This window comes from Alternaria incomplexa (assembly GCF_024043165.1).
Source record: "Alternaria incomplexa strain BMP 0042 chromosome Unknown scaffold_15, whole genome shotgun sequence".
NCBI classification, from domain to species: domain Eukaryota; kingdom Fungi; phylum Ascomycota; class Dothideomycetes; order Pleosporales; family Pleosporaceae; genus Alternaria; species Alternaria incomplexa.
In genome coordinates this window covers 559,970-571,414 of record NW_026249864.1, presented here as the reverse complement: position 1 = coordinate 571,414, position 11,445 = coordinate 559,970, and the positions used below count along the sequence as shown (strand labels likewise).

General features: G+C 51.9%; 5 protein-coding genes across 5 annotated transcripts; 4 read left to right on the top strand and 1 right to left on the bottom strand.

The window, feature by feature from the left end:
- Positions 1-507: 507 nt before the first annotated feature.
- J4E90_009264 (uncharacterized protein) lies at positions 508-2,448 on the top strand (the record flags this gene model as incomplete). Its single annotated transcript, XM_051438783.1, has 1 exon — positions 508-2,448. The coding sequence occupies one exon, from the start codon at positions 508-510 to the stop codon at positions 2,446-2,448; it is 1,941 nt and encodes a 646-aa protein (XP_051287446.1).
- A 1,441-nt stretch (positions 2,449-3,889) lies between these two features.
- J4E90_009263 (uncharacterized protein) lies at positions 3,890-5,513 on the top strand (the record flags this gene model as incomplete). Its single annotated transcript, XM_051438782.1, has 2 exons — positions 3,890-3,895; positions 4,236-5,513. The coding sequence occupies 2 exons, from the start codon at positions 3,890-3,892 to the stop codon at positions 5,511-5,513; spliced, it is 1,284 nt and encodes a 427-aa protein (XP_051287445.1).
- A 258-nt stretch (positions 5,514-5,771) lies between these two features.
- SDS22 (Protein phosphatase 1 regulatory subunit sds22) lies at positions 5,772-7,001 on the top strand (the record flags this gene model as incomplete). Its single annotated transcript, XM_051438781.1, has 2 exons — positions 5,772-6,122; positions 6,168-7,001. The coding sequence occupies 2 exons, from the start codon at positions 5,772-5,774 to the stop codon at positions 6,999-7,001; spliced, it is 1,185 nt and encodes a 394-aa protein (XP_051287444.1).
- Positions 7,002-7,754: 753 nt separating this feature from the next.
- On the top strand, positions 7,755-9,953 carry J4E90_009261 (uncharacterized protein; the record flags this gene model as incomplete). Its single annotated transcript, XM_051438780.1, has 4 exons — positions 7,755-8,245; positions 8,310-8,520; positions 8,569-8,752; positions 8,812-9,953. 4 exons carry the CDS (start codon positions 7,755-7,757, stop codon positions 9,951-9,953), a joined length of 2,028 nt encoding a protein of 675 aa, XP_051287443.1.
- A 436-nt stretch (positions 9,954-10,389) lies between these two features.
- Positions 10,390-11,298, bottom strand: PYR7 (CTP synthase; the record flags this gene model as incomplete). Its single annotated transcript, XM_051438779.1, has 1 exon — positions 10,390-11,298. A coding segment is annotated over one exon (909 nt), but the record flags the coding sequence as incomplete, so codon positions are not given.
- Positions 11,299-11,445: the final 147 nt, after the last annotated feature.

Sequence of the window (11,445 nt, the reverse complement as noted above, 5' to 3'; positions counted from 1 at the left end):
GAGTAAGTTGAAAACGTCCAGCCATGTGCGGTGACTCGTGCGCCCAGTCGTCTCTCATTATGAGAGTAGTTCAACGATGAACGGGTAGCGCCACTCAAACGCGTCCACGGGTGGTCATTATCAGGCGCAGATCCTTTCGCATTGCCAGGCGTTACTGCCTGTATAGCATCGCAATGCAGAGGTATCGGTACTGCATTCGCTGGTTGATATCCTATCACAGGTCCAGGTAGAATGCGTGATCACAGATGGGGGGCGTATTGGTCGGATTACTTTACAGCCTGCGTTGACCGGAAACCCCACAATCATCCCATCTCCCACACCAAAACACGTCTCTGGTAATCAGCGCAAGACAATATTAGGTGACAGGCTGAATGATAGGTCTATACTTGTCTTCTTTGACCGGAATCTTCCAAGCAGACGTGCAAGAAGTTTTCTTGGGGGCATCAAGAGTCCTCACTAAATCTCTTGTAAGCACATTCCTCCCATTCAATTGCTCCAGCGACACTCATGCTTATGGAACCGATTTATTCAAAGTATCCGCTGGACAAGCTCGGAACTGTTCGCTTCCTTCTGCCAGAAACGCGAGGAGAATGCGGCTCCCTTCGCTACCGATTCACAGTACAGTCATTGGATCAGGCTGTACACTATGCCGCACTTTCATACGTCTGGGGCGATCCTAAATGTTGCGGCGCTATCCTCATTGACGGCGTCGTGAGCCACATCACGCAAAATTTACTCTTCGCTCTCGAGAAGATCGACAAGTTACTGGAATTCAACATCAAAGAAAGTAACTCGGGTCCAATTCTACTGTGGGCAGATCAAGTCTGTATTGATCAATTGAACCCGGATGAGCGTGCATCGCAGGTCTCCATGATGGGGACCATTTATTCTCGCGCAGAGCGTGTGTTCGCTTGCTTGGGAGACTCAGACGCTGCAGAAGATGTGGCTTCTATGGTGGAACAGGTTACGTGTCTGATCGAGGGAGACGTCGCTCGATACGATGGACTCTTAAAGATACCTCCAATGGATAGCGAAGGATTAGCCATCTTCGATCGATTCAACTGGGCTGCTTTCCGCGACATGCTGCTCCTGCCATATTTCAGCCGGGTATGGATCATCCAGGAAATCGGCCTTTCCCGGCATGGAGTTGTTCTCTACGGAAACTCTCACTTCACACTAGATCAACTCATGCTGCTACTTGCTTGGCTCTCGCATCCGGGACACAGGATTCGTCAGCTACACGGGCTCTCTGGTTGGACGACACATCAGATCTGGATATCCTTTGACACGGATAAGAGGAACAACACTGCGACATCCGTACCTCTCGACTTTCTCGACATTCTCAGCAACGTCTCGTATAGATACAAGGCCTCGGACTCCCGCGATTACATTTTTGGTCTACTTTGCCACCCGTCAATCAACGTCCAATCTCATGAACGAGTGCCACCCCAGTCGTTGATTATACGCCCAGACTACAGAGCTACCGTGGAGACTGTTTTCCTGGACTTTGCCATATCTTGGCTCAAATATACAAGCAAACCGTACCTCCTCAGCTGTGTCAACCATGCACCAACCATCGCCTGCGAGAAGGTATGCCCCTCAAGTTCAATACCACAACTCGACCTCCCATCGTGGTGTCCACGTTGGGACTACAACCCGCTGGGAGGAACACGGCTCAGTGTTGAGCGAACGAGATCTTGGTACGCAGCTTCCGCAGACTCGTCATTCTGTTTTCGGCTACAATCACGAAATCGACTAGAGGTAAAAGGAATTGTATATGACGAGATCGCCCAGACTTTTCCTAGTCTTGATGAAGTGGTGATTCCCATTGATAGACAGACAAGATCAGATGAGACAGACCTTACTGTCGAGGAACTCTCCATAGCACTGAAGCTGAGCTATTTATGCGGAAGGATCCTCCAATGCATCAGCCTCAAATTCAGTCTTGATGACGAGGATACCATATTCGACTTCGCCTCTACAGTTCTTGCTGGGTCATGGAACTACACAGATACGATAGCAGACAGGGCTGCCCAAGTGGCAAACATCAAAGCAATCTCGGGCATATCAAACAACGGGAACATGCTCGCGATCCCAGACGAATTCACACTCGCCCTCAAAACCCTGCAGTCGCGTTGCGAACACCTGGAACCATTGGGCATCGGAGGAAATACTGCATCATTCGTTAAGAATACCCAATACACGATATCCTCTCGGAGACTATTTCTAACAAAGAGGGGCTGTATCGGACTTGGCTCGACGATCGTTTCCCCCGGTGACATTTGCTGCATCATAGCAGGGGCCAATGTTCCCTATACTTTGAGACCATCGAACCGAGAAACGTACTCGATGATTGGCGAGTGTTATGTTCAAAGTATTATGCATGGGGAAGTGGTAAGAAAACTCGATGAGCAGATGCCGCATTGGTGCGAAGTCCTACTAGAATAAGAAGCATTGATAGAGGTGGCGGTATGAAGCTTACGAATTGTATTCCTGTGATTCAATGCACCCGTCCCCCTCTTCCTATTATCTATGACCAGGGAGCTCGTAGAGTGGTGGCGCGCTCTGCAACTCGGAAGGCGGTGCAAAGACCTCATGCGCTGCATGATAACCAGACTGCTTTTGAGCTGGGGCGCTATCGACGTAAGACACGGCGGGGACTGGCGCAGGAGTTGAAGCAGTCTTGTCTTTCCGGCGTTTTCGAAGGTAGAACACCACTCCCACAATGATGAGGATACCCGCGACCACGAGCCCGACCGTCATTCCGATTATGGTGTTCTTGCCGATGCCCTTGTCTTTTGTATCTTTTACTCCATCTGAGGCCACTGTTGCCAGGGTATCTGTTGATGATGTGGTCGACGAGGGACTTGTTGACGATGTTGTTGGTGGCGAAGAAATCGGGTCTAGCGTGACCGATGAAGTCGACAACGACTAGGACGAAGATGCTTCCGATTCGCTTGTGACACTATTCCGTTTGATATACCAGCTAGTACTCCAAAAGCCATCTATTCTTTGCTCCTCATCGGTGCCCTGGGCGTTGACGACTCTAAAGACAAAGGGGTTGGTCAGGTTGGTTTCTTCCGCGCGTACCTCCCATTGGTATCATTGACTTGCTAGATTGACTGGAAGCCTCATTAGTAGTTTTCGTGATAATCAACGAGCATGCTTGCTTACCAGCGAGCTGCACCGAATTTGCGACCTTGCCTCTTTGGTAAAAGTATAAATTGATGTTTTCGTACGTGGTCGACCATGATATATTGATGCTGGAGCCTTCGCGGAAATCGATCGGGTACGTTACTGGGAAGATGAATCCGCCGTCGCTTGAGTCCTGAGGTTCTGTCCAAATTCTTCCTTCTTCTTCCTGTCTCGGCGAGACATGAGAGGCGAGTAACGTCGAGCTCATGACCCACAGTCTGACGATGAGTCTCCACATAGTTATCTGATACTATGGCAAAAGGGCTAATGGTATGGAAGCGAAAACAAGGGGACACTTAGCGGAAGAGTGCTCTGCACATACGCCTTTGGTTACACCGAGAGCCTAGAGGCGGGAGCCCTCCACCACGTCGCGCCGGTTAAGTGCGCATATCTCCTAGTTTAGTTGTTGAATCCCGTAGGACAGGTGAGCGGTTGGCTGAGATGCATTGTCTGAAGCAAGACGATAATGATGCAGGTCCTTGTCTACTTTCGCCTGCTCGGCTTCCACCAATCACCACTCTGCCCAAACGCCACTGTCTCTGCTGTGCCTCTTCCTGCTCACTCTCAATTTCGCTACTTCCTTTTCGTCTGGAAAGCCATTCAGATCGAATGATATCGGGGAAAGAAGGCCAGTGGTTACTTGTCTGTTGAAATAACGCTAGGGTAGTTGTCTTCTTTGAGAAGGGCACCGGACATGCGTGTGGGTTGGCTTTCGAGTCTGACGCAGCGGTTGATTACATCGGAATGGAGGACCAGAAGCTGACAAGGATTATCAGCGCTAAGCGCCGGACGGGAAGCTCATACTGACACGCGGAGCTGCGGACTGAAGGGGTAAACCCCCAATAAAGTCGACTGAGCTCGTTCCTTTCAACGGGCCCCAATGTACTTGCGTTGAGTGAATGACAATGGCTGCAGGTAGGTCCTGGGGCAACTTCCGACGCAGATATCGAACTGCTATTGCCGCCTTGCTCATCTGTGGCTTCTTCATACACTCATATCGAAGATCGACACCCAGCGCCAGTATATTAAGCCAGCATCAGAGCCCACTGTACTGTCCTCAGAACGCCATCGCGAAGGAAGTATTGGTCGTCCTTCGCACAGGTGCTACCGAGGTGCTCGAGAAGCTGCCGATCCATCTCACTACCGTGTTGCGATGCATTCCAAACTACGCCATCTATTCCGACTTTGAAGAAGAATTTGGGGGACATCATATTCATGACGTTTTCGACGAGCTCGACCAGGATCTAAAAGACTCAGTGCCAGACTTTAAGCTTTACCACCAGCTAAGAACCAAAGGCCGAGATGGTCTCTCCATGGACGGTATCGAACACGATGGAAGTGGCGCATCGGGATCGCTAAGCAACCCTGGCTGGAAACTCGCCAAGTTCAAGTTCCTGCCTATGATAGATAAAGCTCTCCGCCAGATGCCACAAGCAAAATGGTTCGTCTTCGTTGAACTTGACACGTACCTGATGTGGACCAACCTGCTCGACTATCTGTCCCAGTTCGATGCAGAGGCCTCGCATTATATCGGCAAACAAATGTATATTGGCGACGTGCTTTTTGCTCACGGCGGCTCGGGGTTTGTTCTGTCGGCACCAGCAATGAGGAAGGTGATTCGTCATTGGAAATCTCATATGAAAGACTTGAACCAGTACACGATTGAGCAATGGGCCGGAGACATGGTCCTCGGAAAGGCGTTGAAGGATGCTCAAGTATCACTGCTGTGGGCATTTCCTCATTTCCAGGGTGATCCCGTTTCAACGCTCGACCACAACATTACGAAGATCAACAGACAACCGTGGTGCTATCCCGCGATTACATACCATCATATGCCAGGAAATGAGATCGGGTCTCTGTGGGAATTCGAACAAGAGTGGTATCGTAGGGGTCCAAGGAGCGCTCCTCTGAGGCATGCCGATGTGTTCAAGGGATACATATACCCTAGTCTGAGCAAGGAAAGATCGGAGTGGGACAGTTATTCCGTCGGTAAGGCCTTCAGCAATGATGTTTTGAAGGGCGAGGAGGTGCACAGCTCTTTCGAAGCTTGCAAATCGGCATGCGAAAGGAACACGCGCTGTCTGCAGTTCTCCTACCGCCCTTCTAGGTGTCTGGTGTCGAGTGAAGTGCGCTTAGGCCGAGCATCGACATTACAATGCTTAGAGTATTCCACTGCCGCTTCGAGGTGTGAAAAGATGGAGGAGCCGGCGGCGATAACAGGAGGTGCGGTTCGTTCTGGTTGGATCGTGGACAGGTTGGAAGAGTACATGCGTACTATGGATCAGACGTGCGATAATCGGATAGGCTGGATCACTTAGAAGTCACACATTTCGAACGAATCTTGTAGTTGGCTGTGATGTCGGTGGTGGAGCGTTGGTGTCTGATGGCTGGCGATCGTCATGCCGCTGGACCCTTGCTTAGGCAGAGGTTAGCTCCAAACGACGTAACCTGCCGCTCCAACAATCACTTCCAGACCACACACGGCTGCCTAGATATTGCAAGTAGCGGTCGACATCTACACCCAGTTCCAAGACGCTTTCTCCGTCGATTCCCCCTACACTATCCCCTCACGCGCCATGGCTGAGCCAAATCCTGCCCCGCACAGCGAGCGCGACCCCGCAGCGGCGACCGACGCGAACGAAACACGCGACGAAGACAACGACGACCACAAGCCACGCGACAGCAACGGCTGGGACGGGAAGTTGCGGATAGACAAGATGAGCATTGCCGACGAACCACGCGATCCCCATGCGCAGGTGGTGAGCGACCCAGAGGTATCAGACGACGAGGGTCCGCCTCCCGAGCAGCTGGCTGCAGACGAGGATTTGCTGGACGATACACCGGAAGACGAGGACGACATAGAGATCGTGCACTCCAAAGTCTCGGACATGTCGGCGTTACGGTTGGAGAGGTTCAAGCAGATGAAGGTATGCTGTGCTGTGGGTTGTAGATGAGTTTGCCTAACCTCCCAGCGTCTCTGCCTACGCCAAAACCGCATAGAAAGCATCGCGATACCCGACGAAGTCGCGCCGACTCTCACAGAAGTCGACCTCTACGACAACCTCATAGCGCACATCAAAGGCCTCGATGCCTTCACCGAACTCACCTCGCTCGACCTCTCCTTCAACAAGATTAAGCACATCAAACGCCTGAACCACATGACAAAGCTCAAGGATCTGTACTTTGTGCAGAACAAGATCAGCAAGATAGAAAACCTAGAAGGGCTTTCCAACCTGCGGCAGATCGAGCTCGGCGCGAACAGGGTACGCGAGATTGAAGGACTGGAAACGCTGACGGGCTTGGAAGAGCTGTGGCTGGGCAAGAACAAGATCACCGAGATCAAGGGCCTAGACACCCTCACCAACCTCAAGATTCTCAGCATTCAGTCGAATCGCCTGCGCTCGATAACGGGTCTGGAGAAGCTCGTCAACCTCGAAGAGCTGCACATCTCGCACAACCTCCTCACAGAACTTTCAGGTCTGGAGAACAACGTCAACCTGAACGTCATCGACATCAGCGCGAACCCGATCGAACATCTATCGGGACTGAATGGTCTCAAGCACCTCACTGAGTTCTGGGCAAGTAACTGCAAGTTGAGCGACTTTGGAGAGGTCGAGAAGGAGTTGAGAAATAAGGAAGAGCTGGAGACGGTCTACTTCGAGGGCAACCCTCTTCAACGGGCACAACCGGCGCTATACAGGAACAAGATTCGGTTAGCGTTACCCCAGGTTGTACAGATCGATGCCAGTAAGTTCAAACCCCTCAATGTCTCAGAACAGACGTTGACCTTGCAACAGCATTCGTGAAGCAAGTATAGGCGACCAAGCGGGATTGAAGATCAAACTGCAAAGGTGAACAAGGCATTTACACGGCGCACTAGGAAGAAGCTGCAGGCGTTCAGGCAAGCACACATCTAGCGTGGCGATATGGTGGTGATACCCTATGAATGCATGGTATTGTTGGCTATAGCCGAGGCTTGTACTTATGATGTGAACTAATATATCTAGTCCATGTCTTGCCGGTCTCGGATCTCAAGCCGTGACCACAGTCAGATAAACATGCGGTCTGCAGCATTCCCATCAACCGTATTCTTCCCGCGCCGCACCGTGCCGCCCCCGGTTTCAACGCTAATACTTTATCCGCTGTATAGGAATCCTTCGGTCCTGCATACAGTGGGTCTCTTTTTCGCGGAGACAATACCCCATCTAGCTCCAGTCCAACGGCTTTCACATCGCCTAGCTTGCTTCGCTCAAGGGTTCATGCCGTGCTTTCGGGATGTTTCGAGAGGCGTGTTGGCTGTGGATGCAACCGAACCGCGGCGAGCGTTGTCCAAGACTTGGCTTGCGCTGCACGAACAAGGTTATTTGGACGCAAAATTTGGATACCTCTGTCTGGAGATGCAAGTGAACTTTGAGCGGGTGGCAGCTCCGTAATCAAGTGGGTGGCAAGCTCCACTCGTACAGTGGCTACTCTATTCATGGAGGTGTACTTGCAATCGCTGTTCCTACACACTCTCGATTCGATATACGGATTCTTATCGCGGCTCGATTCCTGGAATCATGGTTTTCTTGGGCGTTGGCGTGCTCTTTGTGGCCTCCGCCGCCGCCAGATTCGCGCCTCGCTCTGCGGAACCCCCCATGCGTCTTGCCAATCGCCAGTCAGGAAACGTGGCGAACATCAAGCAAACAGCTGATGGGGCAATTCCCCGTTTCGAATGGGAACAGTCATTCTTGACGGATGCGACCCTCGAGGAAGCATTGACCTCGGTATCAGCCGACGCAAGGTCGCTTTTCCAGTTTGCTTCGCACAATATTGCCAGCGACTCCGTCCCTGAGACAGAGAGTACTTTCAACAGCCGCGAATGCAAGGTATTACCTGGCGATGAAGATTGGCCGGCGGACGCGAGCTGGTCGGCGCTCAACGATATAACCAATGGTGCTCTACTGAAGCCTCTTCCCCAAGCACATGTTTGCTACAACACTAGCCTGGCTGGTGCAGACCAGAGCGCTTGCGATGCCATGACCAAGTCGTGGACTGATCCGTTCTCCCAGTATGTAGCCTTTGAAATCCATCTCCACATACCTAGGTAGCCATCGACTAACGTACATGAACAGGCTCGACGACCCACTTGAGATGCTAAGTCCGATGTACCAGGGTAGTACATGCCAACCACCTCAGCTCTACGATAGTAAGGAGTGCACCCAAGGAGGATACTCTCTCTACGTCGTAAATGCCTCGACTACCGCTCAGATCCAGCTGGCGCTTAACTTCGCGCGGAACACAGGCGTTCGCTTTGTAGTCCGAAATACAGGTCACGATTTTGCGGTAAGTGCTTCATCCATACCCAATCTTCCAATCGCTGATAGCTCTTAGGGCAAGAGCGGTGGTGCTGGCTCTCTTAGCGTATGGACTCATGGATTGAAAGACATTGCATTCCTCGATAACTACGAGTCTGAAGATTACAATGGACCGGCTATGAAGGCTGGCGCAGGTGCGCAAGGCTTTGAGCTTTACGCTGCTGCGAGAGATTTCGGTGGCACAGTCCTTGGCGGTGAATGTCAGTACCCACTATCTAGACATGTTTTGGGATATATGCTGACTTTTCTTGTGATACAGGCCCTACTGTTGGCGCAATGGGTGGGTGGATCCAAGGTGGCGGCCACTCACCTTTGTCCGGCCACCTAGGCTTAGGCGCTGACCATGTGCTTTCCATGGAGGTCGTCTTATCAGACGGTCGTTACGTGACTGCTGACAAGAACAATAACCCCGAGCTGTTCTGGTCATTACGCGGTGGTGGCGGTCTGACTTTCGGTGTCGTAACCTCCGTCACCGTCAAGGTACATCCAGACCAACCCATTGCCTCCGCCAACTGGGTTGTCACCACAGGCAAGAACGTCAGCACCGAAGCCTTCAAGCAAGGACTCAAAGCCTACATGAAATATTTCCCACAGAACGCTGATAACAACACTTACGCCTACTGGAAAGTATTCCCGGGCCCCGATTCTATCATGATGGATATGTCGCCTTTCTTCGCTCCCGGCAAGAGCGTCGAAGAAGCCAAAGCTCTGGTCGACCCTTGGGTAAAAGACATGGCCGCACTTGGGATCACTGTCGAGCCCGAATGGACGCAGTACAATGGCTTCTACGACGCGTACAACGGCTCTTTCCCCGTGGAGGCCGTTAATAGTAATGGTGTAGCCACTACCTCGCGCATGATCCCCCGTTCCAACTGGGCCAACGAATCAATCTTCAACGAGACTTTCGAAGCCCTCTGGCAAGCCGTCGACGAAGGTATGGCGCTGATCGGCTACAACATGGCGCCATCATGGGAGAAAGGCGGACGCCCTGACAACTCTGTCAATCCAGCTTGGAGAAACATGCTCGGTTTCATCATTACTGGGACTGTGCTGAACATGACGAATCCAGCTGCGGAGATTGTCGAAGAGCGCCTCAACATGACTTATGGCGTTATGCAGAAGTGCCGCGATCTCACGCCCGGCTCCGGTTCGTACCTCTCCGAGGGAGATCGCCTTGAGCCGAACTTTCAGTGGTCGTTCTGGGGTAGCTTCTACCCGCGTCTCTTGGAGGCGAAGCGCAAGTTTGATCCGTTTAATCTCTTCTGGGCTACTGGGGCAGTGGGCAGTGAGTTCTTCAATGTGCGTAGCGTTGACGGTTTGCCGAATGAGAACGGAAGGCTTTGCGTCCACCCGCAGCCCACGCTCTACCAGGCTGAGGGTCCAGACTGGGTTCCAGAGTAGATAGATGGTGTTATAATGACCGAATGTGTATAGATCCGAGATTAAGGGGGTCTCACTTTTTGCTGATAGGAAATACCATCGAGGCTTATGAGCCGACGGACGCCCGAAGAAGTTGAACACATTGAAGGCTTTGCTTTTTTTCTTGGCAACGAAGTACATTACTAGCGTCGATCAGGTGTAAGGTATCGTCTTGATGATAATGGTCTACATTGAGAGAATCGTCTCTTATACTGTCTAGGTATCATATGCACATGCCACGTCAACCTCGTCCAGGGCCAGTAAATGCTTCTTCCCTAACTACATAACCTTCCTGTTGTTTCCATCCGATCCCAACTCCAAAATCAGACCATCCAAGTTCGAGCGTTGAATATTTCCTTTGTGAATGTAACGGCGTCTTGCTTAGCATCATCGTTCATGAACAGCCGAGTGGCTGCACTCAGAAGCTTGGGTTGCCGTTGATCTTAAGGCCGCTCACACCGTTGGCAATGCCTTCCGCATCAAGTCCATTCGTCACGCCACTTTGGTAGTCGCGAGTGATCTCGTCGAGCATACCAGCGCTAGCAGCGACGAAACCCAAGTAGGGTCTGCTCGGGTCCAGGACGCGGGACAGATATTCCGGGTGGAACTGGACACCAACGAACCAGGGATGGTCCTTGATTTCGATAACCTCCATACGTACACCAGCTTCATCTTTGCCGACAAAGCTCAGACCGCCCTTCTCAAGCGTCTCAATGTAGTCAGGGTTGACCTCATATCGGTGACGGTGGCGCTCTAGAATTTCCTCCTTGCCGGCGTACAAAGCGCGGAGACGAGACCACTCGCTGCCTGGTTGGAAGAGTGTGGGACGGAGACCGAGACGCATGGATGCGCCCATGGTGCTCTTATCTACCTCTGGCATGAACATGATGAGCTTGTTCTGCGCCTCGCCGTTGAATTCCTCGGAGGTTGCGTCCTTGATGCCGCAAACGTTACGAGCGTACTCAATAACGGCAATCTGCATGCCGAGGCAGATACCAAGATATGGCTTCTTATGCTCACGCGCCCAGGTGGCCGCTGAAATCATACCTTCTGTGGCACGTTGACCGAAGCCACCCGGTACCAGGATACCTGATGCCTTGACGACCTCGTGCCAAGCGTTGTGGTACTTTGCAGGGTCTGTCTTCTGACACTTGGGCTCCAGATGGTCCGAGTCGACCCAGCGAATGTCCAGCTTCCTCTTGCACCGCATCGTAGCGTGTTCCAACGATTTGATGACTGACAGGTATGAGTCCTGGAGCTCCACGTACTTTCCGACAAGTGCGATCGTGACCGGGTCGTGGAAACGAGTGTCGTGGCCAGTGAGCAACTGCCATTGCGCCCAGGTATGGTTGCCCTTTTGCAGCATTGACGCTGAGACTGAAACTTGCTCGAGAGCAAGGAATTGGCGTACCATCGGAATCAGTCTTTGTTGTTCGAGAAGCATCGGTACTTGGTAGATGGATGGCATGTCACG